The 14,136-nt window shown below is 46.3% G+C and overlaps 1 protein-coding gene across 1 annotated transcript in view; it reads right to left on the bottom strand.

The window, feature by feature from the left end:
• The window catches only part of LOC135378249 (dedicator of cytokinesis protein 6-like), a 52,667-nt gene that overhangs the window by 3,150 nt on the left and 35,381 nt on the right, over positions 1–14,136 (bottom strand). The window contains exons 25-39 of the mRNA XM_064611223.1: positions 13,866–14,028; positions 12,676–12,787; positions 12,462–12,552; positions 12,248–12,382; positions 12,001–12,153; positions 11,667–11,825; positions 11,364–11,540; positions 11,103–11,219; positions 9,868–10,011; positions 9,592–9,723; positions 9,399–9,533; positions 9,226–9,315; positions 2,243–2,333; positions 1,738–1,883; positions 548–691 (exon numbers count right to left, since the gene is read on the bottom strand). Coding sequence (XP_064467293.1) covers positions 548–691; positions 1,738–1,883; positions 2,243–2,333; positions 9,226–9,315; positions 9,399–9,533; positions 9,592–9,723; positions 9,868–10,011; positions 11,103–11,219; positions 11,364–11,540; positions 11,667–11,825; positions 12,001–12,153; positions 12,248–12,382; positions 12,462–12,552; positions 12,676–12,787; positions 13,866–14,028 — 1,989 coding nt within the window. The remainder of the gene's footprint in view (positions 1–547; positions 692–1,737; positions 1,884–2,242; positions 2,334–9,225; positions 9,316–9,398; positions 9,534–9,591; positions 9,724–9,867; positions 10,012–11,102; positions 11,220–11,363; positions 11,541–11,666; positions 11,826–12,000; positions 12,154–12,247; positions 12,383–12,461; positions 12,553–12,675; positions 12,788–13,865; positions 14,029–14,136) is intronic.

Below are 14,136 nucleotides of genomic sequence, written 5' to 3'. Positions count from 1 at the left end.
GACCTTTTTTTTTCCAAAATCCCATGTTCCAAAGTTGAGGGCTGTCTTAGGTTCGAATATCCGCGCCACAAAGAGGTCAGCGGAGAGGTGGGAACGGACGACGAGATCGGGCCAATAGCACACAGCCCACTTCTTTTGTTTCAGACACAGTGTTATGTGCCTTCAATGTAGTTCTGCCACCATACTTGATGAGCAGTGTACAGTTGATGGCGACTTTGACACAGTGTTGCCCATAATTTTTAACTTTAATTTTCTAAATAACAAATTGCAATTGGGACAAAAATTGTGACATAAGAGTAGTGACGGCTCAGGCTATCGAATAGATACATTTTCTGAGATTACAGTTCTCCTACTGCATTGCAGTACCTTTAAGGAGAGACGATGGAAAGCGCAACTTAGTTTCCCTCACATAAATCACAACTGATGCAACACACGAATCATGATCCTTTCATATCACTGTCAAAGTAATGGCATCATTTATTCCCATATAAATTAATTCCCAAGGTAGCCTGTAAATTACCACAGAAGATAAAGACTTGTTACAAACCTGGTTCACAGTTGTCCCAATGCAGCCTTGGAGCACCATCTGCAAGATTTTTGGATCAGACGGCTCTTGCTGCGTAGCCTGCGCAAGCTCAGCAGTCTTCTTTTGAATGTCTTCTATTGCCACTTCAATAGGTGTTAAGACCACCTGAAATAAATTCAGCATTACACATGCATAATGTGTTTGTTCAGACTGCAGCAAGACAACCCAATCTACAGACATGAGAGATCTAGAAGTCAATGTGTAGATATTAGAGTATAAATCAATAAACACAAATCAAAGGAAAACAAAAGGCTAACGCTGATTTCTTTATATATAACCCAGTCGTTAAGTCACTTATAACCCAACTGTTAAAGTGGGACTCTGCAACTAAATCACCACAAAGGTTGTGGTATACCCGTAACCTTTGGAACGCCAGGAACGTGTGTACGAAATATCTTGTTCCAAAACTGCACAGATTTTATTCTAACGAATTTATTATGAAGTGAGCGCTTTGCCTCGGTGAAGTGAGAGGGCACTGAAAGCAAAACACTGCTGGCATCAACCGGCAAGAGAGAATGCAGGATGTGAAGCAGACGACAATGCTGGGTGACGTCACGGTATAGCATGGAGCTCTGTTTTCTGCTCTTCACATTTCGGTTTCGGTTTGATATTGGGGATGTGCACTTCTCCAGGTGGTGCACCGAAAACTGTGGCGACAGCGCCAAAGTGGCAGAATTTTAACTCTCTTTTTAAACAAAGAGAGCCATACGTATGTGTTAAAACTGGAATTACGCTGGCACACCGCCTCATTGATAGGTAACTTTCTCTGCTCCTGACATTCAGTTTTCACCTTACTGGTGGTCGGCATGACCCTTCTCCTACATTACAGGATGCATGTGGTTTGTTTTATCACTCATGCATGCTACAGCGGCCGTCACCGTGCCATACATTCTCCAAAAGTAAGTATGCATTAAACATGCAAGCATGTGTAGTGATGCGTGTTAAATCTAAATTTCCATTCTCTTCAAGAAATGCTGAAGCACGTCATATATCCTAATTTCCTCTCTGTCCCCCACTCCTTCCTGCTGTCCTCTCTAAATCTGTCCACGTCTGTATGCCCCTCATAACCACTGTTGCTTTGCGGCGCTAACATAGAATTTTAAAAAATCCTAATTTATAGATAAAGAAGGACGTCGAAGTGGTCATCACACCTGTTGTCGCTCAACAACCTGGATCCGAGTCTTGATGTAAGGGAATGCATTGGCTGTAGTCACTATCGTCTTGCGTTTGTACTGCTCATGTAGTTCTCCATGGGCGCGACCGTCCAAGGTGAAGGGTGTTGCATATATAAACCGCTCTGTGGGTAACAAAATGTAGAAGATTAACCATTCTTGTTAAATAATGGCGCCAGAATGTAAGAGACCCTAAATAACTAAATAACAAAGTAACAACCTAATGTAAATTAAGCAACCTAAAAAAGATGTACTATATCTCATCTCTCAGCCAAGAATGATCGACTATAGCAAAGAGCAAGAAGTTTTAATTTTCAATCCTATATCACATCAGCAGACTGTATCATATCACCGAAACAGCTCAGAGCCAGAACTGTCTGAACAGCTTTAACTAAGTACCCTAACGCAGTGCTCGCAGCGGGCTATCGACTTCAAATTGACTGCAAAATGCGAGTACATATAAATGCATGCCATGACGACTTACTGATATTGTAGTTCTTTTCAAAGGATGTAACTCTCTCTTGCAGCTCATACATGTCAAAGTAAGGTTCCACATATGTTATTTGTATGTATGCCTGAAAAGGAGATAGCATAACAATAGAGAAAGTGAACTAACCTGTACAGAAGCACAGATTTTTTAAAATCTTAACATTCATATCTGTAGGAGAATAGGTTAGCATTAAGTATTTTTTATTGTTACGCTCAACAGATGCACATGTGTCCAGGCAGACATCCACACTGAGTGTGCATTTGGTGGTCACTCGGAAGACTTTTGTGGGTTATGTATTTGCAGGTTGTAAATATATAGGACGGATATATAGAACAAGTGCCAGAGAATCGCAGGTTCAGGGGGGCAAGGCTACTTTGAAGGCGCCATCATAGTCTTCAACAGTTTACAAAATAACGCTGCTCTGAGTCTGTGAGTCTCTCTCAAACTCTTTCTCCTCACATGCATGTCCCCGAGAACAAAACAAAATCTATTAATTTACACTGTTTGTTTGTCCCTTTTTGCATTTGTCAATGTGCACATGGTACATGGTTTGTCATTACATTACATTATGTATACAGTTACATGACACAATCTCTCCAATCAGACTCCAATCAGAACAGAATCCAAGTGGATCCACTTGGGATTCCGACAGAAATTTCTGCCTGGGAGTCTTTATTTGGACCATTTCTAGATGAGTCGACTTGAAAAAAAAAAGTTTTTCTGATACGGAAAATCTCTTAAATGAAATTAAATGAAATTCACATTCAGAACTTGGTGGCGAGACAGCAGTGATAAGTTTGAGATAGAAATGTCAGGTAAACATGTGCATGCAGACAGCATAACTGTGTGTGTCCACACGCAATCTGTGCCTCATCGTTCAGTTCGTCCTCTCCATCTCCTGCGCTTTCCCCTCACAGCTTTACGTGAACAAGGCCATGGAAGCGAGACTGTCAGATGCTATGCATTCCCGACAAGTTTGTACAGTAGAACCTCGCTAATTTGATATCCCTTAATTCCAAATTCCGGTTAATTTTAAGGATTGCTGTGGTCCAGTATTTGCGCGTTGCAATCTGACTGTATAATTTGAAGAAAATTGGCCTGTGTCCCGCTTAATTCATAAGTTTCCTACCGAACTCCATCATCTACCATCGGCTTACAACCCACGCAACGATGACCTGCCATAAAAACCATGTGCTTGCTCCCTTGCTTTCCCAGCCGCCAATCACGCGGTGCAACCTCCTTGCTCTTCCTTGCCACCCAGCCAGACCCAGCGTCCCAGCTTTGCCAACGGATTACGAGGACCTAGTTTTAAGTTGCTTTCGTTTCATGCTTCTCTTGAAATCCACATCAAAGTCTACTTCTTGCCTGTGGGCTGTGGAAACAGCCTGCAGGTTAAGTACAAGATGCTGACCATGAAAGAAAAGTGACTATCATCACAGCCGCGAGTTCTACAACATGCTGTAAGCTCCTACTGGCGATGCAAGCTCCGAAGAGGGCTTCGCATCTTTCGAAGAGTACGCCAGGATAGAAGGATACCTATACGGCCAAGATACCTGCGCCGCAACTCTCATCATTCTCAACATGGATCGTGCAAATGAACAGAGTGACGACAGCAGCAATGAACCTGCACACGCACCGTCGTTTTTGGAAGTTCTTTCTTAGTCCAGCAACTGAGTGCAAGTTCAGAATCAGAATGTTGTTCGCATCTATGTATAAGGCAACGGCGCGCGCAGCAATGGTGAACTTCGTAGTCCAATCCCCTTCTCAACTCCCCTTCGCAATCCTTGGCGCCGACTTCCTCCACCATTTCGACCTTCTTGTGGATATTAGACGCCAGCGCCTCGTCGACAACACTACTTCTTTGCACGTTTATGGAGCTCCAGCGCATATAGCCGCCATTAGTCCCACCATACGGCTACCGTTGCCCACTGCTTTCGCCGACATTGTCACGGAGTTCCCCGCTGTCCTGCGCCAATCTCACGCCTCTTGCCCACCTCGCCACAGCGTCACTCACCACATCGTGACACGGGGCCCCCCTGTCTTCGCTCGCCCCAGACGGCTGGCTCCGGAGCGCCTCGTCATTGCCAAGAGGGAATTCGAGCACATGCTCGAACTGGCGATCATTCGGCCTTCCTCCAGCCCGTGGTCTTCCGCTCTCCACATGGTGCCCAAAGCAACACCTGGTGACTGGCGCCCATGTGGGGACTACCGTGCACTCAACATCGTCACGGTACCGGACAGATACCCGCTTCCCCATATTCAGGACTTCACCGCGAATCTTGACGGAGCGACCATCTTCTCCAAGATAGACTTTATCAAAGCCTATCACCAAATTCCCGTCCATCCCCCTGACATCCCGAAACACGCTACAGCACCTTCGGGCGTGAGCTCCTCGCCGCCTACCTGGCATGCAGACACTACCGCCATTTTCTCGAGGGCCGCCCGTTTGTGCTGTACACCGACCACAAGCCTCTCATGTTCGCCCTGCGATCGCCCTCCCTCAACCACTCGCCTCGTGAAACCCGCCACATGTGCTACCTCTTGGAGTTCACGACCGATGTGCGACACGTCGCAGGCGAAGACAATGCCGCTGCCGACGCACTCTCGCGGCCGGACGTCAATGCTCTCCATCCGCCCCCCGCGGTCGATTTGGACGGCATCGCCCAGGCGCAACACGCTGATCAAGATCTCGCCAATCTTCGTTCCTCCCCCGCCTCATCCACCACTTTTCGGGAGATCTCGCTCCCCGGTTCGACGGCAAGTCTATGGTGCGACACCTCTACTGGTACCCCGCGCCCTTTCGTTCCCCTGGCCTTCCGCCGGCATGTTTTCAACGCCCTCCACTCGCTGTCCCACCCTGGCGTGCGCGGCACGCAAAAGATCGTCGCAGAGCGCTACATATGGCCTCGCATGAATGCCGACGTCCGTGACTGGGCGCGGGCCTGCCTGGCCTGCCAGCGGTCCAAAATCTACCGCCACACCATCTCGCCTCCATCGCGGTTCCTTCCGCCAGATGCACGTTTCGACCAGGTCCACATCGACTTGGTCGGCCCGCTTCCTCCGGCCAAAGGCTACCGCTACCTGCTCTCGTGCATCGACCGCTTTACCCGCTGGCCGGAGGTAACGCCGATCCCTGACATCACGGCAGAGACGGTGGCCCACGCATTCCTCTTCTCCTGGGTTTCCCGATTCGGCGTCCCGTCCACTGTAACCACGGACAGAGGACGCCAGTTTGAATCGGCCCTCTTCGGTCACCTGTGCAGCGCCCTCGGAACCCATCACATCCGAACCACGGCCTACCATCCGGCTGCCAACGGCCTGGTCGAGCGCCTTCATCGGCAGCTCAAGGCTTCCCTCCGCGCCACTGACCACGGCGACACAACCTGGCCCGAGCGTCTACCCTTCGTCCTGCTTGGCCTTCGCGCCGCGATCCGCCAGGATGACTGCAGCGCGGCCCACATGGTCTACGGGTGCCCGCTCCGCCTTCCCGGAGCATTCTTCAGCCCATCGGCCCCGCTCGTGCACGACCCTTCCTCCTACATCGACCGTCTCCGCCAGCTCTTCCGGGACCTCAAGCCCACGCCTACCCGCTCCGCTCCCGCAACACGCGTGTTCGTGAGCCCCGACCTTAATCAAGCCACCCACGTCTTCGTCCGCCGGGACTCTGTGCGCTCCAGCTTGCAGCCTCCCTATGACGGCCCCTACAGGGTCATCTCGCGAGCCGCGAAGTTTTTTCGCCTCGATCTTCCGCGGGGACCTGACACTGTGGCCATCGACAGGCTCAAGCCCGCATTCCTGGAGTCGGCACCCCTGGTATCGCCCGACCAGCCCTTCCTACGTCCGTGCTCAGCTCCTGTCTCCAGCATTCCTCCCCCTCCACGTCGAGTGCATTGGGCGCCGCAGCTCGCACACTACGAGCCGCCCGCCGCCTCGGGTCCGGCTCCTGCACTCCTTGGCCTCGGCGCCCGACCTTTCCGCCAACCTCGGCCCTCCTCGCCAGCCTTGTCATCCGCCACGGGGGGGAGCCCTGTAGCAGCAGCGTCATAATCATCACCAGCACCGCCACATCTCGAACGAACGGTGACGTGCGATGTCAATTTCGTTAAGTAGTAGACGAAGAAAGCGAGTTTTTTTGGCAAATAAATATACTTTACTACACCATGAGCCCAGGTTCACTTAATTCCAACACCCACTTAATTCGGCATTCTTTCGCCGTCGAATTAACGAGGTTCTACTGTACTCCCGTGCAGTTCCGTTAATTCCAACTCGAAGGGGGGGTCCCAAGATTTGTTCATATAAAGCAGAGTTTGAACGAAAGGCAGTTGTTCTGAATGAGGGCTTGATGCGTTGGAAGTGCATACTAGCTCCATCGGAGATTCCTCATGGCTCGCTAGGCCTTGCCGCACATTCCCAGACACACACGATGCTCGCAAGAATTCAAAATATGTATTTACAGGCAAGCACCAAAACATCTCACAGCAGAATATATCTGTTATACGCACTTGCAGTCGTTTCTTCAGCCGCGACTCAATCAACATCGTTTGCGATGTTCAGCCCAACCCAACTGAAAACTCTGCAAGCACAAATATCACCCGATTCCGGGATATACTGGCTGTCATCCATGCCTTTTTGTTGGCTGTGTTTTCAACAGCCAGGGTCTTGATCCCCTTAAAACAGTGAGGCTTATACCCCTGACACATGGGCAGCCTAAGGGCCTTTCCAGAGAAGGGCACACTTCCGAACGGCGTTTGCTTCCCATGACACACGATAAAGGGCATACTCCCTTTCGCAAGCAGGTCTTTGTGGAAGAGGAGATTGCTTATCTCCTTTACAGACGAAAAGGCGTATCCTTAGGGCCCTCAGTTTTCCGGTTTTATTTTTTGTGAAAATCGGGGGGGTTAATATCGGGTTGAAAATCAGGACCTGTCAAACAGGGTAAAATCGGGTGATACACTGAGAAGTGATGTATTTTCGGGTGAAAAAAAAATATACTTTTATGTGTTGAAATTAATTAATTAATAATTGGGGGTATACATCGCGAGACAACTGAGATCATGAGCGATGCCACAGCGGTCGGTCTGTGGAGTGTTGAAATTAAGTGAAAGAATATTTATTAAGAGACTGGTAGATAATTCACTGTACAACCACTGCATCCATCACTGTATCCATCGATGAGCATTGAGAGCATGCTCGCGCTCGCATTGGTATGCCTCGTATATGGTTGGCTGTTGCTGCATCCTCTTTACTACTCCGCGTACTTTGCTGATACAAGATACTCCCGACAAGATTTGAAAGTTGGCTTCACCTAACACTTCTGTGTATTGCGGGCAAACCCACTTCAAGGAACGCAGAGCGTTCCTTAACTGTGTTTCTTCGCTGTTTAGCGTGATTTTTCCTGATCCCTTTACGATTTTTGGCAACAGCACAATCGTATACGAAGAGGGGAGTCAAGTCCTGTAGATCACATAAACAAAATACAGAAACCGACACCGAAGGTCTTCAGTGTCGGTTTCTGTATTTTGTTTATGGTAACAGCACAAGAAAGGGTCTCGTCGACGTCCACGGAAAGCACTAACCGTACAAAATCCAACACTGAAGTTTTCAACTTACTTACTGACACAAGCTTTCATGTAGCAGACTACATTTCTTCGGGTGTGAAAAACACAGGGCATTTTTGGTACGAAACCAGGGTATTACTTTGGTTGGCGTTGCCATTCTGCAAGGCGGCTTCACCTCATTATTGAAACGGATTTTGAGGGACAAGGGACATGGCCCCATTAATCTAACTTATCACTAACTAACCAAGTTGATGATGATGTCTTAGGTTAGTTTAGTGAAGTTAGGTTAGATTAATAGGACCATGGCCGCTTCAATAATGAAGTTGGGAGTGCGAGGCAAGCTGCCACAGCCGCACTAATCTAACCTAATATATCACTAAACAAAGTGTATGATGTCATAGAAGATGGCTTTCCTGTAACACAAATAAATGAATCGAAAAGTTCCGCTAAATCTACAAACGTACACTTAAAGCAACACTAAGCATTCGCTGAAGTGGGCTTGACCGCAATACACTGAAGTGTTAGGTGAAGCCAACTTTGAAATAGTGACGCCTATCAAAGGAACATTTTTCACGCTAGAAATCGGACCTGCATGCAAGCGTTTACAAACCCGACCTGTTTTGTTTACTTTACCAGCAAGACGCGGCGCGGTCGGGAGCCGTCGCGCGATTGCCGTAGTTCGCAAACCGTTGCCGTAGTGCAAACCAAGGATCAAGTCCTTGGTTTGCACTTTCGGAAGCCCGGTTTACGGGTTTTATGGGGTTAAACCCGAACTATTTTGATGTAAAAGGGGGGGGGGGGGTTAAAAACCGGGCTTTATCGGGTTTTACCCGAAAACCGAGGGCCCTACGTATCCTCAAACACAGAACCAGGTGACGATTATTAGAAAACGGCAATTGAAAATAAGAATACACGACTTCAAGACTTTCGTGTGCTATTTCAGGAGCCGTAACACAGTGTAGAATAGGGTAATATTAGGTGAAAAATAAAAAAAGAGTGTTTCTCGCGTTTTAGATGAACTCAAGATGTGGAACGGCCATACTGAATGTGCAGTGCATAGCGTCTCCAGTGCCTGTATTGGTGGCTGAATTTGCACTTTGTCAAGCTAGTTTTTGGGGTGTTTTGGGTTTCCCCCATGTGACTACGACGCAAATCAGGGGGTGAAAATGGAAAGTGGTTTTACCCGGTTTAACCCTAAAACACAAGGCCCTATGTATACTGCTGTATTCTGCGATGAACTGCTGCTCTGTCCAAGATTGTGTATCACTCATTCACCATGTAACTGTCTCCAAGCAAGTTCAGCATTTGTTCATGTCACTAGACCAACTATGTTGTCAAACCATATATAGTAGTCTCTTATTTGAGGGGTCATATTGGTTTTTGCTGACATGAAGTACAGATGACAATACTTCCGCTTACCTTTTCCGGATGCAAGCGCGAGACATCTACCATGTTGGAATCCTTAATAATCTCTACAAACTCGCTTCCAAACCTCTCAGAATAGAAGTTCTGTAATACAGAGCCTCAAATTAGATCAATCAATTCCATACCATGATGCCGTAGGCAAAAGAGGAAGGGGCCTGTCAGCTCACCTCAAGTCGATGGGATATCTCAGGCAGCTTGGTCAGCGTAGGTTCCTTGTAGACGAATTCTTCACTATCAAGGTCCCCAAATTTTGCACCGTAGAAGCTCACCCGAAAGTATGTACCAAATACACGCTTTCCTGACTGACAATGCAAAACAAAAATGTAACTCTCTTGCAAGGGTCAGCTATCGTAGCCATACCTGTTGGTCAATCTTAGCAAACACCTGATAGAGCTTGCTGTGGATGTTAGCCAGCTTCTTATAATCTCTTTGTGCCTCCGCTATGGGAATGAGAACCTTGTAGACTTCGTTGGTAGCCTCGTATAAGCCAGCCTTAGACAGAAGAGAGCATAGGGTCTGTAGCATGTTTTAAACCAACCTCACTGGTGCATCAACAATGCAGCTTTTACCACAGCAACAGAGTATCCAACCAGCAAACATGTCTGACTAGTAATCAGACTACATTGTATTTCTTACCAAGGTAAAACAATTAGCAGCCTGCTCAAGTAACCCCACCAAGCCATTCTCAGAAAAGTATTTCCCAGAACAAGTGCCCTCTTCATCTGGTGACAGGACATCATCCGACACTGCGCTCTCCTCAAGGACATTTTCAGAGATACGCTAGAAGACCAAAGGAGAGAGATGTTCAGGGTAAGAGTATGAATTCTTACAGCAAAGGAACAAGAAAAACCAGAAATTGAGATCCGCAAGCAAAATAGACTCAGATTTTGAGTCCAACTGAAATCGAATGAAATCCATGGAAATCACAATCATGTCACAATGGTTTCGATATGTTTATCTGCTATGTCATCACCCTTTATGGCAGTGCATCATTTAGTATTACAGGTATGACATCCACTGGGTCATATTGTAATCATACGTTAAATTTCACATAATTCTGTACGGTATTTTCAGCAAGTTTAGTTTAGTATTCATAATTCTAGTTAAGTGGTGTAGTTGGTACAAAATGAGGTTCATACTGATGAGGCATGACCAAAAGCACAGACAAAAGGACAACATGAATCAGCACACATGCAAGTGCCATAATTGTATTGGGAGGCAGATTCTTAAGTATTCAGTAACAGCAATACTTTGACATCAACGTATGATGCAAGAGTTGAATGTTTCTGCCAACAAGCCCTTCAAAGAGAACGTTTGACAACTGTATGTGGAGCGGATGACTACCACGATCTCACAAAAACTTGAAAAGTGAAGCGGTCACCACTACAAATATGATATATGTATGTAGTATGTACCATTGTTGTATTTATATAATAGGGATCACTAACTGTAAAGCAAATTGAAAGCGTAAAGTAAAGTAAGTAGAAAAGAGTAAAGGTCTGGTGAACATGCTCTCAAGTACATATCAGTGTATATATCAATGTGTACAATGATGTGTATGGAACTCATTATTAAATATATTCTTAATAGAATTAGCCAGAGAACCGAATGGCCCATTTTGAAGCATGTATAGGTAACAGCTTCTCCACTCAAGTACAGCCACAAACATGTTTTAATTAAAAAGGATAATCTGAATTTAGACACCAAAATTGTTTTCCAATATCTACTGTCAGAAAAAAAAGCCATTTAATTTCTGGGTGGCAAAAAAGAAGACAAATGGCAATGGGGGCTTCAATGGTATGCAGTGCACTGCCGTAGAGTTCATAATGCACTCTAAGTACTATTAAATGGTACTGATGTAGGTATCTTACCTGGAATGCAACACATCCAATGGGCAAATGTGGACGATCTTCTAGCATATGAAGGTACTCTGCCACCAGCGCTGCAGAATGAACCAAACATAGTGCAGCCTCTGCATGCTGGCCACGCTACATGCATGCGACAAAATAAATCTGATCAATAAAATGTCATTTCAATCAAATTAACTATAAGCTATGTATATATGTCTAGCACCAGTACATCAATTAACTGACAGCTGGATCCCTACCTAAAAGGCTGCATCATAAACCTGCCTGAGTGTGCTTCTGTGCCATATTTGCCAACCACGTGAGACGCAGATCAGGGGAGTTCTGGTAGCCCTTGGCAATTCTGAACATGAGATCCAACAGCATCTCTGGATCTTCCTGGAATTCTTTCATCTTCACTGTGTCACACAGTATCATGTGAAGGTTGAAGACCAGATCTTGCACCTGGATGCCACCATAACCAATCATCATACTTTTCATGAAGTTCATGACCATGTACAGTTCATTAGCTGCATTACCTCCAGAGCACATAATGAAAAAATAATGAAATAATGAAAATAATGAGCACACCTGCTCTGGAAAAGTGGTGTCCCTGAGGTCAAGATCCTGTTCTGCATAGAGCAGAACAGTTTTGAGTGCCCTGCGCAAGCAGTCCTCATTGCAGACTTGGCTACGCCCCACCAAAGAGCTCAATGACATGGTTACTTGCATCTTCACTCGTGAGAAATTCTGCAATCATGGGAACCAGCAGCAATGTTTCAGTCCAGTTAGATTCACACCATAACCTGTATCTACAGTGTCCACAGCCTGCTTACTATAAGCCGCTTTAGCTCTATCCATCAACTTCCATGTGTGTCAGATTTACCCTTGTGCAGACAATCAACAATGCCATAGGAGCCCTTACATTTCCCATCTCAAAGTTGTGTCGCATAAGAAGATAAAGAGAGGCGGCTGCCTGTGATCGGACGACACTTAGGCGGGAACTACAGTGGCGCAGCAGCAGAAGACAGAGGTCTCCACATTGTTCAGCCTCTTCTTCAAACAGCAGTTCAGGAAACTAAGTTATGGAAGTTAGCATATGAATATACAAAGTAATTCAAAACTCGCCAACCATCAAGAGCGAAGAGAGAAAACAAATTTGCATATTTTACCTTTGCAACGAGTGCTCGTTGGGCAGCGAATAAACCTTGCAGAGCCTGGGTACTCTGGTGGCGATCGAGAGAGTGGAGTAATACCCGTAGCACCCCTCCCAACGCACCTTGGTGTTGTTCACTTCCACTACATACCTGCATGAAACAAGCATGATTGAATGAGTATTGAATGGGTGAATCCCTGTAGCAACAGCTATGATCTGAATAGTCCTACCTGAACCATAAGGTCAAGTGTATTCAGAATCACTGTGGTCACTTCAGTTGCAAGGTGACCCTCAGTATGAGCTTCTTTCTCTATTTTACTTCTGTAAGGAAATTACCATGTTTGCATGCGAGAGCATAAAACAGACAATATTAGCATGTAGTACTATACACAGAAAGTCTCCTTTAGGAGCAGGTGCGATGCAGCACACATTGTAGTCACAAACCTGTCAGATGAATCTCCAAAGTTCCTGTTCCATTGTGTCTGGTCTTTGCGCCACCGTAACCGCTGCTGCTCCCCTTGAGCAGATGTCTGCGATGATCCAGCCACCGTACGCTCTAAAAGTACACGATTTGCATGGCATATCTCCAGTGCTTCTGAAATGTGTCAGGTAAAGTGTAATCGCCGTAGGGCTGTGCGAATAGTGACTTTTGGGTTCCAATCAAATGCGAATCGAATAATAAAAGCTTCGAATAGTAGCGAACCGAATTATGTCGAATACCACGCTCAAGTGTATGCTTATTGCTGAATTAGTAAGCAAAAGTCTGCATTGAAACCCTGCATTGAAGTTTGTGAAACTCTGACTGCAAACTATGTCCTGGCTAGCTTTGCTACACCAGAAAACTCAAACTTGCCAGCACTTGTAAGGGGAAAAGCTCGCACACCCCCTCTAGATGTTACCTTTAATTTGTGTTTTACATATTTCATTGCTGATAACATTTGTGCTAGAACTGTCCTGAAAATTGTAATTCTAGATGATATCTAGCACCCAGACATACCGTAGCCGACCGTGTGATGAAATCCCTTTTTTATGGTGTCACAGCTGGTCCAGCTCAAGCTCAAAATAATTAAACTAACATCAACTTCCCTGCCAACATGTGGTAACATATTTCTCGAAAGTGGCAAGTCTAAGTGATCCCTCAAATCGCACTTTTAAACCATGCCTGTAACCCGTCAGCACTGGCAGAAGTGCAAACTAGGCTTCGCCTGACGCTCTGAGACATGAGGCGAAGCCAACTTGTAGGATATAGTCAAATCTGCACAAGCAAGTGTAAAAGTAAGCTTCACCCAATGCTCAGAGGCATGAGTTAAAGCCAGCTTGCGGACTTTCGAATATATTCGAGCATTCGATAAAATGTTATTCGGTTTGAATACGAATAGCGTGGTACCGTTGTTCGGTACAAATATCGAATATTTCGAATACGTATTCGCACAGCCCGAGTAATCGGTGTCAGGGGCAGATCCAGGATTTTTCTGAGGGGGGGGGGGGGGTCGAGCCTTGGCCAGAATGGCAGATATACAGTCTAGGTCAGTTGAACACTATGTGAATACAGAAATTGAGAAGGGGGTTAGGACATCCTGACACCCCCCCTCCTCTAGATTCGCCCCTGGTCGGTGTAAAGATATCAATTATACCTGCAGATCCAGGCGCACTTCCCATTCCTGTTGCTGCTCCTTTCCGTCTTATCATTTCACTGCGTGCACTGTTGTGGCCCAAGATTGCATCCTCCAGTTGCGACTTAATGACGGAAGTCTTCCGCAATGTGTGTTGATCATAGCGCCGAAGGATCCGCTTACCCTAGTCATTTTGTCACAAACTCGTGGCGTCAAAATGAATAACAGGGACCCCGCACTCGTTTGAATGCACTCCAACATTTTCCTGACAGCCTCTAAGTGACGGTATTAA

This window comes from Ornithodoros turicata, chromosome 1 (assembly GCF_037126465.1).
Source record: "Ornithodoros turicata isolate Travis chromosome 1, ASM3712646v1, whole genome shotgun sequence".
NCBI classification, from domain to species: Eukaryota; Metazoa; Arthropoda; class Arachnida; order Ixodida; family Argasidae; genus Ornithodoros; species Ornithodoros turicata.
Note: the sequence above shows the minus strand (reverse complement) of the source record. Positions and strands in the feature narration are given on the sequence as shown.